The sequence below is a fragment of the Cariama cristata genome, unplaced genomic scaffold (genome assembly GCF_000690535.1).
Source record: "Cariama cristata isolate BGI_N322 unplaced genomic scaffold, ASM69053v1 scaffold18918, whole genome shotgun sequence".
Taxonomy (NCBI): Eukaryota; Metazoa; Chordata; class Aves; order Cariamiformes; family Cariamidae; genus Cariama; species Cariama cristata.
In genome coordinates this window covers 63,259-82,003 of record NW_009631903.1, presented here as the reverse complement: position 1 = coordinate 82,003, position 18,745 = coordinate 63,259, and the positions used below count along the sequence as shown (strand labels likewise).

At 38.9% G+C, this 18,745-nt stretch overlaps 1 protein-coding gene across 1 annotated transcript in view; it reads right to left on the bottom strand.

Moving 5' to 3' along the window:
- Positions 1-473: 473 nt before the first annotated feature.
- Positions 474-18,745, bottom strand: part of ABLIM1 (actin binding LIM protein 1) — a 51,473-nt gene continuing 33,201 nt past the window's right edge. The window contains 10 exon segments of the mRNA XM_009706155.1: positions 474-1,115; positions 2,403-2,483; positions 5,534-5,608; positions 6,887-6,894; positions 7,893-7,953; positions 8,263-8,324; positions 10,413-10,518; positions 10,652-10,743; positions 12,958-13,098; positions 15,375-15,422. Of these exon segments, the coding sequence (XP_009704457.1) occupies positions 1,002-1,115; positions 2,403-2,483; positions 5,534-5,608; positions 6,887-6,894; positions 7,893-7,953; positions 8,263-8,324; positions 10,413-10,518; positions 10,652-10,743; positions 12,958-13,098; positions 15,375-15,422 (788 nt within the window). The 3' untranslated portion in view covers positions 474-1,001.

The following is an 18,745-nucleotide window of genomic DNA, read 5'->3' as shown; positions in this document are numbered from 1 at the left end:
CTGTACTAGTAATGCCTAGCAGGGAGTTTGTCCCGAAATCTCTGGGTGCGAACCAGGGCACACTTAAAAAAGCATTTTCTCACTCTGTCACTCCCACCCCAATCCACCCATCTCCTGGACTAAATTACAAGAAAACTGACTCTTCTCCATCATTCCCATTACTTAAATGATCTTAAATTATTCAAAGGACTGGTTAAGCTCCAGCCTTATTAATTCAAGCAGAAAGCGTGGAAGAAGGAAGACTGACAACAGACACAGCAATTCACTTTCTATATCCTAGCAAATATATACACGGAGTCCATTTTCCAGAAATTCAACTGGTATGTAAGTGAGCAGACTATCTTTGCAGATTATCAGACAAAGAAGATGCCATTTCAAAAGAGTGCCAATTAAGAAACAGTTGTGTGAAAGACTTAATGTGACCATGTGGATAAGTTACAAAGGGCTTCTCCTTCACTACAGAGCATCTATCTATGTTCCTCTCCATATATATACACATATATACACACACATACAAGCACACACATAGATAGATGGATAGATATAAATAGATGTGCGCACACACACCAACACGCATACATATATATATTTTTTTTTAAATATATATATGTATATTCTTTTCCAGTTCTTGGAGTGGTTACAACTACTTTAGTCTACAAGGCATCCTAAGGGCACTTCCTGGCTCTAGCAATAAAGTCCATCATATTGTGGAAAGAAGTAAAGGGAATATCATTGAGGGAGAAGAACAGAACAGTTTCCTATCTTGTATAATATCATGTAACAGGTTGACACCTCTGAAAGCTACCATTGTAGTTTCTGAGCCCAGATATTTTCTCCCTATGTTCCAGGAGGGCAAATGTTCATCTTGTTCAATTGCTGTGTACAGAGGTGCCTATATGTGATTTTCCCTTTTTGGTGGATAAGTAGTTGCTTCCAAATAGTTTGGACTGTATGATACAATATCCTATGCATCATTTTTTGTTGGATTGTTTAAAGGGAGATTAAAAGAGTTTTGCTTTTTTCTTCATGTCGTTGCGTCTCCAGAGAGGTAACTTGTCAAACTCTTGTATCGTCATGCCAAATATTTCTTGAAAAACTTCAGGTGCTAAGTGACGCTTTAAAAAAAAAACAAAACAACACAAAAAGAAAAAAAAAAAAAAAGGAGAAAAGGCAATGGTCAGTCAAAGCCAAAGAGACACAACAAGAGATAGGAGTGCCTTAGGGATTTCATGTCACTGTGTAAGAGCCACTGCAGGAAATAATAATGCTTTGACAAAACATATATCGAAGTCCTCATGAATTCAGGCGCTCAATGAATCAATAATATTTTGCAATTTGATAAGTCTGAGAAGTTTACAAAGGAAATCAAGAGAACTATTTCAGTTGCTGAATAAGCAAGAGACAGAAAAATGATTTATCTAAAGTCACCCAACAAGCAGTGATAGACCAGAGGACAAACCCAGCTCCTGCACGCCCCTGACCCAGGCTTTAGGTAGGCACCTCTGCTTACATATGGAAGTTCAAACAGACACTGGGTTTCAGGAGAGCTTCACAGAAGGGCTGTAGGTTGACATACTACGTTTGAAGTTCTGAGAAGGAAGATGTCTGGCCAGACTAACTGTCCAGCACTACTGCCAATGAAACATTTTTCGTGCAAAATTACTTCTTGTTCAGCCATTTTAGAGGGCACTGGATGGGGAAAGTGTCTCCCTGCGGCACTAATGTAACACAATGTTGAATTCTGATTAGTGATCACATATCTACAGTCTAAAAACGTGCATAAATGGCTACTTACCCAAATTTTTGTGGCCCCTTCCATTCATCTCCACAGAAGATTAAATAAGTACAAACAACTTAAACATCCCCAGCCTTCCACTGGGCTGCTTAAGTCTTCCTAATCCACAAAGTTGTGAACAGTTTTTATTTGTTGGCTGAGATTTAAATCCTCATATTTTCGGGTATCAGCCAGTCTAACTCACAGGACTCATGGATGTGTTAAAGAAAGTTAGACTTTTGATCCTCAAGGACAGCCAACACTGGCTCTTAGCTGACATGATCCAAGATCAAACAAAGTATTGTTCCTTTCCAATATGGATCCTATTGACTACAAAACACTTCACCAATTTTGGGCTTTTTACCAATTTACAAGTATATAGTTAATTGCTTGAAAACATAAGGGGGTTGTGAGAAGCTCTGTCCACAGGCAGGGTGGCAGAGATGTGGGACTCCTGGCCCAGCACTGTTCGTGGAGATGTGGCTGCTTCCTCCCCCCTCTAAATCCCCTTTGTGGTGAGGAATCTTCCCAGTCTAACAAGGACCCACACTTCAGTGTTTGAGCTTTCAAGTGTGCAACAACAAACAACTTCAGAAGGAAAGAGCATTTAGGAACTTGCTTCTCTTACCTCAAGCCTGGTTCTGTCTACATCTTTTAGTATTTTATTTCGCCCTCTGTTGGTCACCATGAGTATTTCATATGGAAAAATCTGTTAATAATGTATAAAAGGGGGAAAAAGAGATGTATTTATATTCTAAAGCAGAAAGAACACAATGTGTCTCATTTTCATAACCACACAAACATTTATTTTCTTTTGCAAAGGAAATCACACCTTTTTTTCCTTTTCTTTTTTTCCTAAAGTTGCATGAAAGACAAGCCAATCTGGACATAGCAAGAACTTGCTTAGTATCAAACTACCTCATATTGTAGAGCCACTTTGTACTTGCCTAGCCCACTGAATTTTATGGTGCATATAATACATCAACTGGCTTTGGTCAGACAGAGTCCTCCCTAGTCAATATCCTTTCTCATCCATCCATGTATAAGTTTATTAAGGTAAATGTATTTGTTACTCATTAGCTTAACTGATGGTTGCCAAAGCATGGACAGCTCTAAGGAAACAGACACTTAGTAGACTTTTAAGAGATGAAACAGATGAAAGTACATTATAAAAAGCAGCAACTCCGAACAAGTAAGATACCCATTCGTGGAAGCCACTGCATTCAATAGAATTCATCACATGATTTTATTTGCCTTTTTGGATAGTTAAAGAATTGAAACAACTGCCCACTGTGCTTTCTGGCTGTGCCATACAGACTTGGATTAAGAGAGATACTTTTGTAAACATATTTGTCTTACAGACCTTCATCTGCTTCTGAAGAATATGTGTCCAGCACATCTCATGTTAACATTTCCCTTGATTTCCTTTTACATTGCAAAGAATGTCCAGAACTTATACATATCAGTTACCAGCCAATAATAAATTCCTGAATGCATAAATAATTTTTGTTTTACATGTACAGGTTCTTTGTTTGAAGTAAAATGTTTACCCATCAGTAGGTCTCAAATCAGTCTAACCAACAGAAACAACGCTGCTTAGAAACGGTTTCAGAAAACGACATGCCTTAAAATCAGTTTCTGGAATCATCCCTGGCAAATAAAACTCTCTTTTAGTTTTTTTCTCCCTTGGGCAGACACTTCCATAAATGCCTGGTATGACCTAAGAGAGCTCATGTTCCATCTGACAGAGCCTCTCTATAGCCCTTCTCACTGCATGTCTCTGCCGGGTAGGAAAGCAGCATTCCCAGTGAGGTCCTTGTCCAACCCCTACTGAAATCAATGAAGTTTTTCTGCAGACTTTTGTGGTGATTGGCTCAGCCTTTACTGTTATTTATGCGTCTTGTTTTACTTGCCCACTGGGAACAAGAGTGAGACCACCAAAACTCTCCTGGAGAGATAGCTGAGCTATTATCAAATACTATTAATTCAATTATTTTAACATCAGAAGAAATTCAACCTAATCAACTTCTGTGCAGTACTAGGCAATTAAGTTCATTCTATTGTCAACAATTATCCCAATGAACTTTTCAGAAATATAATAAATAAGATTCAGGCATCAATGAACACACCACTGAGTTTATTGTAAGTAATAATAATTTAAATAACGTGTGCTTACATACCAATTGTAAGATATGATTCTTAGGAGATTCTGACATTGTCACAGTTGTACAATTAAGTCTATACTTTGAATTACATTGTTTATGTTTGATACTGGAAACAGCTACCATATACAGCATCATAGGAAACTAAAATGTAACTTTTCATATTTAAACAGGCAGAGTTGAAGTCAAGATTTACGGTCATAAGTACATTTTATATTTAGATATTCACAACAAGGCATGTCCCAGTCTGGGGTGGTAGGATGCACAAATTCTGTCCTTTCTGAAGAACGATTTGGTAAGATATGGTCATTCTTAAGTTTACTAATTTTCACTTTCCATGTGTTTCATGCTGACTTTGAGTTGGCTTCTTTTACTTTATCAGGTTTAAGTTAATGTTGGACCATGGACAGGAATAAAAATACTGCCAACTCACACCTGCTGAGGGTCTCGCATCACCTTTATTAACATCAACAGAAAGTGATCTATTATCTCATGAAAATTCCAATAAATTTTATCATTAGTAATACTGACAGAATTTGTCACCCAATTTGTCACCATTTTAAATCACTGGGTGCATCAACAGCAGTGGTGGCTGTAAGAATTCCTATTGCACTGAAAGAAAAAATATTTGGAATAAAAAGTAGTATCTCAGGAGTTGGGGATGTCCCCAAGGTCTTTTTTAAATAATATATAAAAACACTTGTTAATATCCATTGCACTGGGATCTCAGCTTATAAAACCAGGGTTATTGCCTTGTACAGTTTGTCTGGAGGTGACTGGGAAGCACAAGTAGTAATCTGGTTTGCAAAACGAGCTCCTCACCTAACTGCAGAAATGCTGATCCTTGTAACTTTGGCAAAATCATGATTTCTTGGAAGGTTCACCAGCAACAGAGAAAGTGACAAGATTTAAAACACAGTTTTAAATCTGTGGTTGAATCCCCTGTATATATTATGTTCATTTTTGACTCAGACATCTCTAGACATAGCTGCAAAAGCATTTTAATTTATATCTTAAATTATATTCAGCTGACATTGCCTCTTTTTCCAATAAATCTCCTGAATTTCCTACATAGGGAATTCAACACTATTGAAAAGTGTCAGGCAAGCAGTGCTGAGAGCTAAAGAACACATCCAGACAGCATGTAGGTATCTAACTTCCAATCTGAAACAAAGATCCATGTATTCCATTATTTTTAAATTAAGACAACCTCAACAGTGTGTTGTGACCCACAATATTCTGCCTCACTTTTCTAACCTGACAGGTCTGAGACTTTCCCATCGAGTTTGGCCTGCTGTTTTGGCTAGTGGAAGCTTGACAGGGAACTAGCTATTGAGCATCTTCAGTACCTTCATTTTGTCTCTAGAAAAGCCTCCTTAACCCAAGAAGCACAACCTGGGCTGCCCTCAGCCTACCTGAGCACTAACACCTGTAACAGGCAAAGTCCAGAACAAAGGGAGAGGTTTGGCACGTAAGGAGCAGGGACTGAGGTGAGATAAAGAAAAACAAGGGAACCAAGACATTTCCCATATTTCATCTGCATTTCACAGTCAATTCTTCACTGTCTTGAAGGAAAGTGAATAACATCTGCACTTGCCTTTGGCTCCAACATGTTAGGCATAGATACTCCTCTGTCCATTCTCATTCCAGGGACATGACCATCCGGAAGGGACTGCATCAGATACAGGTATACATCAGACACATAGGTTACACACACAGAGGGTAAAGGCACTCAAGTAGTGGTGAAAACAAAGGTGAATTTGCCCTGAGACTTCCTTCAAGTCTTAATATTTAGTCTTATCATATAGATCACTGCCATGGCTACCATTTATTACTCCTCTGAGGCACGCAGAGGGATCCTTCGGTCCTCTCTGCCACCACAGCCTTCTGTCACTGCTACAGCTGGTGACAGCTCCCCACTGAGCGTAACAACTTCACCCCTGAGGTGGACCTGAGGACCCTGAGAGAGTGGTGGGCCCTTTCCCACCCCAGTGACTAGGTAGGATTCTTCTCTGGACAAATACACAAAAGCATTAATTCAGATCCCACCCAACAGCACACAAAGCACTCTTACACCTCTGGGCTTTCCTTCCTGTCACTTACTGTATCAGCTAAGGGATTTTTTTTTTTTTTTGGTCTCTACAATGGGAAATTTTTACTATGAACACAAACAGGGACAAGGTAAAAAGGTGCTGTTCTGACACAGGTACTGCTCTTAACGAAATAATGTTTTGAGCACAATACATGGACAACTCCTTTCTCCTCCCATAATCTTATTCTCTTTCCAGTCATCATGATTTTGATACACCATTAACAAAATTATCCAAGTAATTAAACCCCTTCTTACATTGCCATTTCACACTGCGATTGTGCTGAGGAGCCAGCCAGACTCAAACCATTCTGGAAAAAACCCTACAGACAGGATTTGGAGTAAAAGGGTTTATATTTGCAAGCACACCTCTTACTGGCTCTTCTGTGATGGCAGCACTGTAGAAAACTATTGATCAGCCATCTTGTCTGGAGAGCAAATTCCAGGGTAAAAACAAGCAGTTCAAGGCTCCAGGTATGGGAGAAAATTGCCTCCAGAAGAGACTTTCTATATGTCTCTGGGGTCAGTACTAGAGAGGCTGGAAATAAATCCACCCTCAGCTGTCCAGAGAGGACTATTACAGACAACTCACGTATCAACAGACAGTGGATTTTACAGAGCAAGTCACAGAACTGGTGTGAGCTGTCTCAACCCAGCTCTGAGGAAGTAACAAGGAGGAATCCGAAGCTGTGCCTGTTTTTTGTTGATAAGAATCTACACTGGTGATTATGCTTAAACATGCAGGAAAATCAAAGCTATTGTCTTAAGAAACCCTTCCCTGTAGCAGAAATTCAGACTTCAGCAAGAAAGTAGATGCTTTTAGTTCTGTTGTCAGTTGATTGATGAAAACCCGTACTCTACCTGGAAATCTGAAAAGCAAAAGAGAAATCTCATCAGCTTTAGAGTGTGGAAGAACAGGAATCAGTCACAATTTACCAGATAATCCTTGTGTCTTTTGGTCTACCTGGTCTTTTGAAAATCCCACCTTGATTCTCCAAGGCCAGCAACCTTCCTAATTTTGGACTTACTTAGTAGAGTCAAACACTCCAATACTGCAGCCCTTTTCATTTTGAGCAGGCTTCTTATTCAGGAAAATCAAGTCACTTTGGAAATATTAAGAGCACAAAACCATGATCAAGTGAATAAATAGCCAACCAGAATTCAAATGTGTAGAGCAGGATTCACCTCACCTAACCTCTGCCATCAGGTAGCTGTCTAGATTCCTCCACGGTCTATGAAGAGACACAAGCACCAACAAAGATGCGTGATTGTAGGGTATCTAAGATAGCTGGGATCAATCTAACTTTGGAGATAACTAGCCTCTCTCTCTCTCTCAGATCAAACCATTTCAAAACATTAACTCTCAAAGTTTCATAACTTTCATAAACATCAATTGTCAATTTTTATTAAGCAATGACTGATATCACATCTAGCTCAATGTCCTAATGAAAATCGTGAGAGGCAATGGGGATTAGAAGGCATTATCCTCCTTTCTTCACCATGGCACGTTCTTTCAGACTGTGCAGTGGAAAGTAATTTTCAGAGAAAGAAAACACTGTAACAGAACTCAGTACTTATTCCTGATAATATACACATTACCTGCTTTCTATTTGCACCAATGCTAAAGCAGTCCCTTGGCATAAACAAAGATCAGCTCCACGTAGTGGATTTAGAAAAATAAACCCAAAGTTTTTAATAGGTATTTGCAGAGTTTGAGTTAACTGTTGAGTTTACCAGAGGAAGTTAAAATGTACTGAGCAAATAAAAGTAACCACATCCACAACCTTAAAATAAAACAGCAGAAATGATCAAACATGATAACATGTTCAGTAATGAAGTGGCATATGAAAAGGCTCCTCAGCCTTACCTCTAACACCACCACTCACATCCCCATAACTGTTGTATTGACCAAAATCTGTAGACACCGGCTGTAACAGGAAAAGAGTGACATGCACATAAATTCACAGTTCATGACTTCACAAGCAGGTTGATATACGTGGAGAAATAAATTGCTTTAAAGCCTTTTATTTCCCCCTCAATTTTCACATCATTTCTTGCATTGCTTTTTTGCCTTTTTAACAATGTAGTTTGTGGGAAGGGAAATTAGGTTTTGTCTGACTTCAGATGGTTTTATAAGAAACCTTGATCAAACTGAAAATCCAATACAGTTAATATAGAAATAAATACCATGGATGATTAAAGCCACCTTTCACTTCTCAAAATCACCATCTCCTTACCCTGTGAAGTCCATTTTTTCCATAGCCAGGGAGAGAAGAGGTTTTGGAGGCTGAAGCATGTGCTGTTGAATGAGGAAGGGAAAAAACTTTTACTGGAAAAACCCCATGGAAACTCAAAAACAAGAACATTTGAGGAATCAACTAGCATAAAAAACACAGTTAAAAGAGGTAAGCATATATACAACCAAGACACACTGACTTTAAGAAACTAACATCTCAACCCAAACTCACCACAACCTTCCATACATTCTATAAGTTACACGCTGCATTATCATGCCATGGTGGCACGTCATCAAGAAGGGACACGGTGATTTTCCTAGGCTCAAAATCAAAGTGGTCTCCATTGAGTTAAAAGTAATGCTCAAGGATCAGACAAGAGAGCAAAATAACTTTTTAGTCCTTAGCTAGATAAAATATTGCTGTGCATCTTATGATGGGACCAAGATAAAGGACAAGGAGAATACAAGATCAGCAGTATTTGTCTGGAGAGGTTCCCTGCTAAGTCTCCCATGCAGATCCATTCAATTCCACTCTCCTAAGTGGCACACATGGTTCACATATCGTTATACCCTCTGAACCTTTCATGGATTTCTTTTCTGTCCTTCCTGTTGCAACTCCTATTGCACTCATGCTCCCAGCTTCTGCTGCTGCAGAAGCCAAGATACATTTGACTAGCTCACTCCATTCTCTCTGTATTCACATGCTTCAGTTTGCCATTTTTTGCTACAAAGGAGAAAAGGCTATTAGTTTTGGTCCTGTAACATAGTAATTGACAGATGTTTTGGTACTGACTTCAACAGGAGAACAATCAGAATGGGCAGTGCTGAGTGAATTCAAACAAGTTTGAGAATCTGGCATTCTGATCCAAAATGATAGTTATCCTGCACATGATGTGACACTTCTGAGAACATGACATGATTCAACAGAGCTCTGTGACTCCTGCTTTCATCTGAAACGCAAGTGAAATAAGGCATCTGGGGGCATTCAACTTAGCATTTGCGCTGACCTCAGAAATTGCACAAGCAAGATAAAAACAATGTGGAAATGTCAAGGGTGTGTTTTGAAATACAGATAAAAAGATGGATAAATAGAAAGATTGTCAGCATAATGATCAGTAGCACCTCTACAGTTAATACAGCTCCTTCAGACATGATCCTCCATATAAGAATGCAAATTTTGGTTTTTTAATGTTATTTTTACCACAGAAGGGCAGGGAATGTAGCACTTGAGGCACTGTTGCTGGCAGCAATAAGCAGCTTTGGGAAGGGTACCACTAATTCCAGCAAAGGCAACTGATAACTGCACGGATTTTCACTGCAAAGAGGGATGGATACATCTCCAATACAGGAGTCCTCCAACCTGTGCTAAGGTTAATGAAAAAATCATAACCTCCGAGTTGAGCAGGTATACTCTGGCCCTGTAAAAATTACAGATAGTGAGGGAGAGCCACAGACATTCTGTCCAAGACCATAAATAGAGGCAACACACTTATACAACAGGGAACACAAGGAAATCTTGGTTTGCTTGGCAGCTACTACAGTGGATGACTCCAAAGAGACTCATCTTGTCCCTTCTTGGCTCGAGGTACAGCTGCTGTGCTACAATGACCAGTGGATGAATAGAGTGAAATAAAACCCCCAAACCCTTCTTCTCTGGAGATCTAAGAAGGCCACAGATCAAAATGTTCAATGAGGCCAAGAATCTAAGCCACCAATTAACCAAAGTTGACTTTTGTGCCTTTGCTCTGGAACAGAATACACCGAATCAAAATGTCAGCCAAGGCCAAAACACTGGCTGTGTTTGGAATATGCAGCCTCACTGGTAAATGTTGCTGATCTTCTGTCCCTGGGAGGAGAGACTAAACAGCGATAGGAACCACCAGTTTAAGCAAAACATGTTATTGTAATTTAATAACCCAGCCTATTAGCATATGTGTGATGTGATGTGACAGTTTCTTCTAATTAAAAAACAACCACAACCCTCCTCCTCTCACCAAAACCAGCTAATGAAGTAGGCCACTCTTTCAGGGGAGAACACCACATACACACATATCAAGTGATCTTCCCAGTGGTCTCTCTTCTGGGAGACCGCTTGAATTGTATATATGTGGTGTTCATTATTCACCGTTTATTAATAGCTTTATTGCCTACATGAATTACCTGGAGAATCGTAACGACTGGCAGAAAGGGCTGACCTATCGCGACTCTCCTTTTCCATCTCTTCTTTCAATATCAATTGTCCCAGACCAGAGTTGAGCTATAAATGGCAATTAAAATAAATATCAATAAAACAAAGCTGATCGAGGCATTAGTAGAAATTGCTTACAGAAAACAAAGGAGCACTTTTTGGATGGTGTTCAGAAACAGCATAAAGACAAGGTTATAACCACCTTCATGAGCTGCTCCTCCTGCAGCTGCCGGCGTCTCTGCAGCTCCTCATCATCCTCCTCTCTTCCACTTGATCTGCGTCTCATGTCAGCTCCTGCTTCCGTAAAACCACAGTACAGAAAGAGCTTTGTGTATCAGTTCAACTGCAGCTTGAAGATTTCAATGCTAGTTCAAAGTACTGGTCAGTCTGATTTACTGAATAAATAAAGTGGTATTTTCTTGCAGACTCACAAGGCTTTTTCAAAACTCACTCTTAATAAAACTCACCCAGATAGCCTGCCCTATGGTCATCAGGCTTCTTATAAAATTAACAAGAACTTAAACTGCACGTGAGTTCCAAACTAAGCAATGGTCCCGGATACAAAAGCCATGAATCAATGTAGTAGAAAAAAGGAGCTCAGATTGCTAGTTCTGGAAAGATGGGGTTTCCAGTAACTGTATCATTGGCTGAAAACTTAAAGTCTGATTTACATTTATGCTTTCATCTAGACTCCAAAAAGCAAATGTGAATAAACATTTCAAATGGAAAATTAAAATACATTAATCTCCTAAATGGACACTCATATTTGGAATAAATAAGGCATTATTTTTAGTCTGAAACAAAGTAAACTCTCCATTTGATAAAGCTAAAATTAATTAAGACATAGGTGCTCTACATATTAGTTCCTTCCTTTTTATTGAATAATTTTTATTTTCTTGAATATTCTTAAGAAATAGTTCAGTTTGGACACTAGGACACTTCCATGAATACACTGGATGCATTTACACAGCAGTTTTATTTTTTTCTATCAGGCTACATCCCAATATAGTTATTCACCAATCCTATGCTAGACAAACTCAGCAACTGATCTGAATGAAAACTACATTTTGCAATGAAAGTATCAGAAGGTTTCTATCAATTAAATGTTTTGTACAGCAGTGTTAAATTGGTGCTAATACGGAGAAAGACAAAAAGTTATGGAGAAATAATTTGTTTGTATTTAAATTATTTATTATTTTGTTTAGTATCTCAGTCTTTTGCAAGACTTCAGTACAATAACAGTAATACTTCTTTTTTTGACAGTTGAGCTCATTCTAGCTCTGTAAGCAAAATATCAGACTCAGAAAATCAGACAAGCCGAAAAACCTGGGGTTTGTGGGTTTGTTTTTTAGTGATTAATCTTGTACGATGCCTTCTTATTTCTGAATAAAATAGATCCATGAGTACATTTTTATCTTTATAGTTTCCCAACATTCATTTTTAATTTCTCAGGTGTAACAAAAATCACCTGATAGCCAATATACAAAGTAGTGTTACTGGAAACAATTAAAAGTTTTCATCCACTGGCTAGATACTGAGCTGAGAGCCAAAATTTCCAACAAAGGCTCTACCTCAGACATATGACATAATAACGCTGTAGTTATCACAAGCATTGTCAGGAGAGTTTCAAGGACGCAGATGTTATTCCCTGTGGCTGTAATGTTTGTCAGGTTGCAATCCTATATAAAGGACATTTTCAAAAAATTGCCACTGCATATGCAGCTTCTTCAATTGGTCACTAAGCTCTCCCACCCTGTGTCTCCTCTCCCAGCACTTCTATGAAAATTACATTGCGATGAAAACCATACACTCTCCTTCAAAGAAACCTGAAACAGGCAGCACTTCTATTGTTTCAGACGTGACTTCATAAATGAACCAGGCTAGATAGCTTATTTTATGCTATAGTGGTCAATGAAAATTAACAGAGGGAAAAAATTACAAAACAAACAAATAAAAATTTAAAATGATGATGCATATGACTTAAAGAAAAGAAAGTAAGATATCTGTAGTGCTACAACACAGAAGCAACATACAAAGTCTGTAGAAACAGTAACTGAAAATAAGGACTTTTTTTAATCCATTAATTGTTTCTCTTCAGTCATTGCTTCTTGCCATGAAATTAGTCATTGGTTGGAAGCAATTGTATTTTCTGTGGAATATTTCCTGTTAGTTTAGGACTAAAAGATTAAATAGACAATAACTGAAAGAAGTCAGGCTTGTGTGACACACCACATTTTTAAAGCTACTGTATGGAAGTTCACTTAACTTGTTTATGGGTTAATATCTGTGTGATCAATTCCAAAGTCCTTTAGCAAAACCTCTTCCACTCAGTGCTATTCAATAGTTTTAAATTCACAGACACTCGCAGGTCTCACCAGAAGAACTGCACTGGTGAACACCTGGAGTGGACACAATCTTCACTAGCCATTTTTACAGCTCCAGTATTAATCTACTTCGGTTACCAGTACCTGTTACGCCGCATCACTTGTATAATTTTTTTTTGCATACCTATGGCCGCAAGAGAGGGAGGACCTGGCCAGTGGTCCGTCTCAATCTTTGGTATCTCGTTGGGTGCTGGTGCATGAGCTGCTGGGAACTTGGAGGACTTGATGATATCCTCGGAGGACTTGCTCTGTGCTGCCAAAGCAGCTGCATCTAGATGGCAATCAGGGAACTTAGCTATGTAATAATCTGTACCAATATAAAGGTCTTCCTTATTTTGGCAAAATTTTATACTTTACAAGAAGTTGATTTTCAAAAGCAAGCATTTTCATGTTTTGCTTTTCTAATTGCAATTTGAAGCAAAGTAATGTCTTTCTCTTGCCAATAGATCAAACCTTCCTCTCCTCCCCACCCCCAAAATTACCCCAAATCAGCTTTGGATTTTACAAGGGTTGCAGAGTGTTAGAATGATTAGACAAGAGTGAGAAAATTCAATCTAACAGTATTTGCCAGTATCTCCTAAGGGCAGCTGATTATTATTGAAGATGAAACTAGATTTATGTAGTGATCTGTCTTCCCTCTAGGGCAAAGAACCAAATAGTTCAGAGGAACAGCACTAATTTTAACGCTACTTATTTCCTATGTTTCTGTGAAAAGCTGCAAAATCAACAAAAAAGAAATCTGAAACCAATACGCTTGTTTAACCAGTGGATTTCTTCAGCTGCATGCCGTGCTTATTAGCATGCAGTAGTAGTAAAAGTAGATGTGAATTTATTAATAAATACTAAATTCCATTCAGGTCAACTTGGCAGGGAAAGGCACTTGCAATGAAATGAGCTTCACCAATAAACTATCTCAGCAGTTGGGCATCCATTTAAGATTCCAGTCTAAGCCAAAGACTCTTAAAAGCATGTCAGCATGTGCATTATGGCTTTCACTTCTTGACATTAAAAAAAAAAATCCAATCGGATTCAGTTTACATTAAAACCAGCCTTAACTACCTCTTATCTGCAAACTGCTAGCTCAAATCACATTCTCTTATGTGAAGCTATTGTATCAGAAGCAAAGATTCTGGACTTTCTTTCCTTTTCTCTTTTTTTTAAACAGAAAGAAATCTGTTAACAAAGTGAAGCACTGTGTTGCTGATCCAACAAGTTCAGGGTAGTTTAGGAACATCAGTATTAGATATCATTGGGAATTCTGAGCAGTTTATGATGGGGAAACTCTAAGCATAATTACAGGTATGGAGGAAGCTGGTCAGAGTTTACAAAAGCATGACTTCAAACAGTACTTACGTATTAGAATTGGTGATGTCAGTGGTTAAACATTCACATGTTAATGGGAGGTGAGGAGATACATTAAAACCATAAAAATAAACAAAAATAATGTTAAGACTTTTTCCAAAATGAGCATACGGTTTGAAACTTAAAAAAGAAAGAGGAAAAAACCCTGATGTAATACCATAGCAGTGTTATTTGCAATGCTCACTCCTGACTACAGAATGGACTTCCCGGGCTTTCCTGATCATCTCAGCTCAGTGGCACTCAGCCAGCTGTTCATTTAAACCCTGGTACTGCTAATTTGCTATGTAACCCTAAATACATTTGATTGGATAAAGGGTCTGCAAAGGCTTGCAAACTCAAAGGCTTTAAAAAGTGGAGTCATCCATCTGTCACCACATTACATAAAAATCATCTCCTATTCAAAGTTTTCTATTCACAGCAGAAGGGAAGAGTGAACATGCTCCATTATAACCAGGACCTCGTTCTGCAGTACTAAAGACTGGCAAAGCAGTGGGCTTCTGCCATCATTGTTATTTCAGACTTGCTATAACATCGTCTACACCAAAAAGATTACAGCACTAACACGGCTGTCCAACTCAGAACCCAAATACCTGGAAAAACAAGTATAGTGTACTACCTGAGCTATATCACAAGGCTTGAGAATCAAATTAGTCCTGTCAGTGATAAGTCACCTATGTTATCTTCAGTAATTAAAGATTCTTAATTAAAGCCACATGTATATTTCGAATTCCAGTCTGATAATAACATCTCTGTCTTTGCTGTTGAAATAAATTATTGTACTTCGTCTGTTTAAAATAAGGATATTCCATGAAGTCCCTGTCAGGGAACAGTCTGTTATTAATCCATTTTAACACGATCAATACCTGTATTCTGAAAATACAAACTTCAAGAAGTGAAATACAGGAAGGTATCATAATGCTAGAGAGACAGCAAGATCCCAGTTAATGGCAATTTTGCCATTAATATCAATGTGGCTAAGATTTAAACCAGATGATCGAAAGGAAACATCATGCTTTAAAACATAATCACTCAGCAGGACATGCAGTAACAGCTGTTTCAAGCTTGGATTACTAATTTTTTATGGTCACAAAGTAAAAACTGAATGCTTTTCACTAGTCTGCATGCCTTTTAATTTAGTTGACACTTCAGTTTTGAAATAAAAAGGGAAAGGTCATTTACCATGTTGTTTGTAGATGGGCGGTTTTCTGTAAATGTTGACACCTTGATCTGTGAAATTGAGAAACAGAAAAATGGGAATATGAAAACTACTTCAGTTGTAAATAAAAATAACTCCAACACTAAAACAATAGACAGACCAAATCAAGGACGCAGCATGAGAAAAAGCCAGAAAGCTATTTCTAGTATTATACAAAATCAGATTATTTAAAGAAAAGAAAACATAAGAACAAGTGAAAAGTCAAAGACATGTGGTATGAAGTCCTTTGGAGCTGATTCTGTAACATGAGGATGCATCCAAGTCATGAACCATTTATTTTAAACATTCAAAAGATTATCAGTGGGATAAAAGTTAGAGAAGAAATGCAAACAAGCAAGACATTTCAATGGTGAAGATACAAGCCATTTGGGGAAAACTACCCCAAATAACTTCTGTGGAAAATTGTGCTTCCGTCATAACAGCTCAATTTTCTTTCCAACTGGCTGGATTGAGCAGAGGAGAATGCAGTGAGCCTACAATTCACTTCAAAATCCAGAGAACAAAATAACTGCCTAATACACTATTTTGAACAGTCGACAACACCTACACCTCAGTGAGTCAAAAGGATGCTTTATAAACCGTTAACTGATATACTACTAACTCTCAAGCCACAAGGATAGCTTTTATTTCTTTTTTGTAATTTTTTTAATGTAAGGCCCACCACATTGCATATTATCAATGTAAATCAGAATAAAAAGACTTCCTAGAATTCTAATGCAGTAGATCTACAGCATGTCTAAAAGATACTGTATTTTTACAAATAATCATTTAAGACAGGAACCAGTTTGTTCTGAACTACCTTCCCACCCAAGACAACATTTCATGTATTTGGCACAGCTACAAATACAAAAGTTAACCCAAAATCAGTGCTACAGTGCAAAAATCTGTTAAAATCTTACTAGAAGACCAAAATGAGCTACTGGGAACTAGAAAATTAATGTCAGAAACCCATTTTGCTACTTCATACTGCCTGAAAAAAGTTTTCAGTTACATTAGAATGAAAGATGAAAAAGCATTCTAGAAATACATGCTGCGTATCACAGATCCAATTAAAGTGCTACAGGAGACAACCCAGCCTTTGGCATTAAGGAAAGCTAACCCTAAAAATCTATTGAAACAGAGGCAAATCTTACTCTGCAGAACCCTACATCCTTGCCTAAACAAGCAAATTCATTGCACACACAGACACTGACGTATTTCATTCTTGTTAGTGATCTGTTATGGATACTTGACCAGCAAATAGGTATAAACATTACAAAGGTAGTCATGCAGTACTTTGCGCACATCTATACCAGAAAGTTATAAGGAGGATAGGAACAGAGCTCCTTCTGTGGCTGAACTGTGCCAGCTGAAGAGGACAGCTCTCCCACCATGCTAGAGATTATTACTCAGAGCTATTCATGCACGTGCGCTTTAGCTTATGCAAGTCAAAGTGAGCCAGGTTAGCTTAAGCAGTTAAAACAGCCTACCTTAGCCAAGCCAGGTCACACTGACTGAAAGGGAAGTTCCCACAAACAGTTTATCTGCCAGATCTGAGGAAAGGAGGAAGACCAGTAACCTCTGGCAGTGCGAAGGGATACTAGACTGAAGGAGACCTGAAGAATAACTGGATATAATAGGGCTTTCAGCTAGCACTAATGCAGTCAGAAGATGTCCACGGCCGAGGGACATACACTCTCATTCCATCAAAATCCTACACAGATGACTCTCTCAGACGCTGGAAGAACTGTGCAGCTCACTTCAAAACACAGACTGCCCTTTATAGAGAGGACATCCTAAGGCATACATATCCTTATGGATCTGCAGGTCTCTCTGAGGACACCAAGCCATTGCACAAAACAAGTAAAAAACCATCCTCACCTGCTTTAAAAAAAAAAAAGGGAACACTAAACTAGAACTGTTGGGTTCAACACTGAAACAACTCACAACAATCTGCAGGAACAACACATGTAATGGCTCACTAGTCAACTCTTTTCTGCATGTGAGTCAAAACCAGGTCCTCCAAAGTTAGCAGAGTTATGCTGGTGCTCAGCTGGTGCAACTGGGAGAAAAATCAAGCCCTACATAGCTCACATCCAGCTCACAGGCCATCAACAGACCCTGAAAACCAAGACATTCTAACAGTGAATTACCTGACCAACAAAACAGGTAAAAATCACAATGAACACACCCCCCCTCCCATTTCTTGCCGCACTACTCCTCTCAGCAAGGCCAGGAGCAGTTCCCAACCCTGAGGGCGCACCCCATGGTAAACAGCACGAAACAATGGAGACAAGACAAAAGTTACAAAGGCTACATTCTACACTGTGACAGGACACCGAGACACATACAGTGCCAGCTCCTACCTGGAACATGGAAATGTTTAGGGGCCTGAGCGTAAGTTGGAGTGAGAGGGCGGCTGTCGGGCCGATAAGGGACAGGGGAGTTCCGACCGCTGGACGGCTCATTGCCTCCAATGAAAGAATGGAGAAAACAAAATGAGAAGAGGGAGAGCAATAAAAAAAAAAAGCAAGCCCAATCAAACCCAAACAAAACTGGTGGAATCAAAACCTCAAGGAGAAAAGAAGTTGAATCAAAAATATAAATACAAACAATAACGAGAACTGGTAGCCCTGGTGACTTTTTTTTTCTCCTGATATTCCTGCAGAGACAAAAATTTGTGTTCAGGCTGGAGTTGAGGTTTGAGCAGCTCAGACTCATTCTGACGGCATGCACGCAGGAGCTGTGTGTTCGTAGCTGGTGATTAGATGGGCATCATGGAAAAGAAGAATGGAAGGTTACTTGGTGATGATTTAGTACGGAGATTGATACTTGGAGTTAAAAGTCGCAGACATAGAGCATAGTAGTTGATATGCAAACCCAAAATGAAACCAACTCCCAAGCAGATAGAAGCAGATGCTGGCAGTTACTACAGTTCCCTAAACCAAAAGCATACAGAAGCTAGAGATGGAAAATAGCCGTCAGGTCACTTGGGCCATATTAAAAGCAAAACTGTTCCTTACACACTCTTTCATTGGTTTAGCTCTCTGGTAGGAAATTTTTGATATGGCAAAACAATTTGTAAAGCAATGCAGCCCATCTGGTGGCTGCACCCATATCGTTGGTGCCACCCCAAATCTCTGTCAATGCCAAATTTGTCTCTGTTGACAATACTTCACCATTGCTGATTTAGCAAATCTGAATCTAACGTCTAAAAACTTCAGCTCCATTTTACACACACTGTCTGTTCCATTTGTAGGATTACTCTTACCAGGACTATTTGCCTCCTAACAATCTGCCCCCCCCCGCCCCCGAGCAATCCAACAGCCCTGAAAGCTCCCTTGTCTGTCAGGGC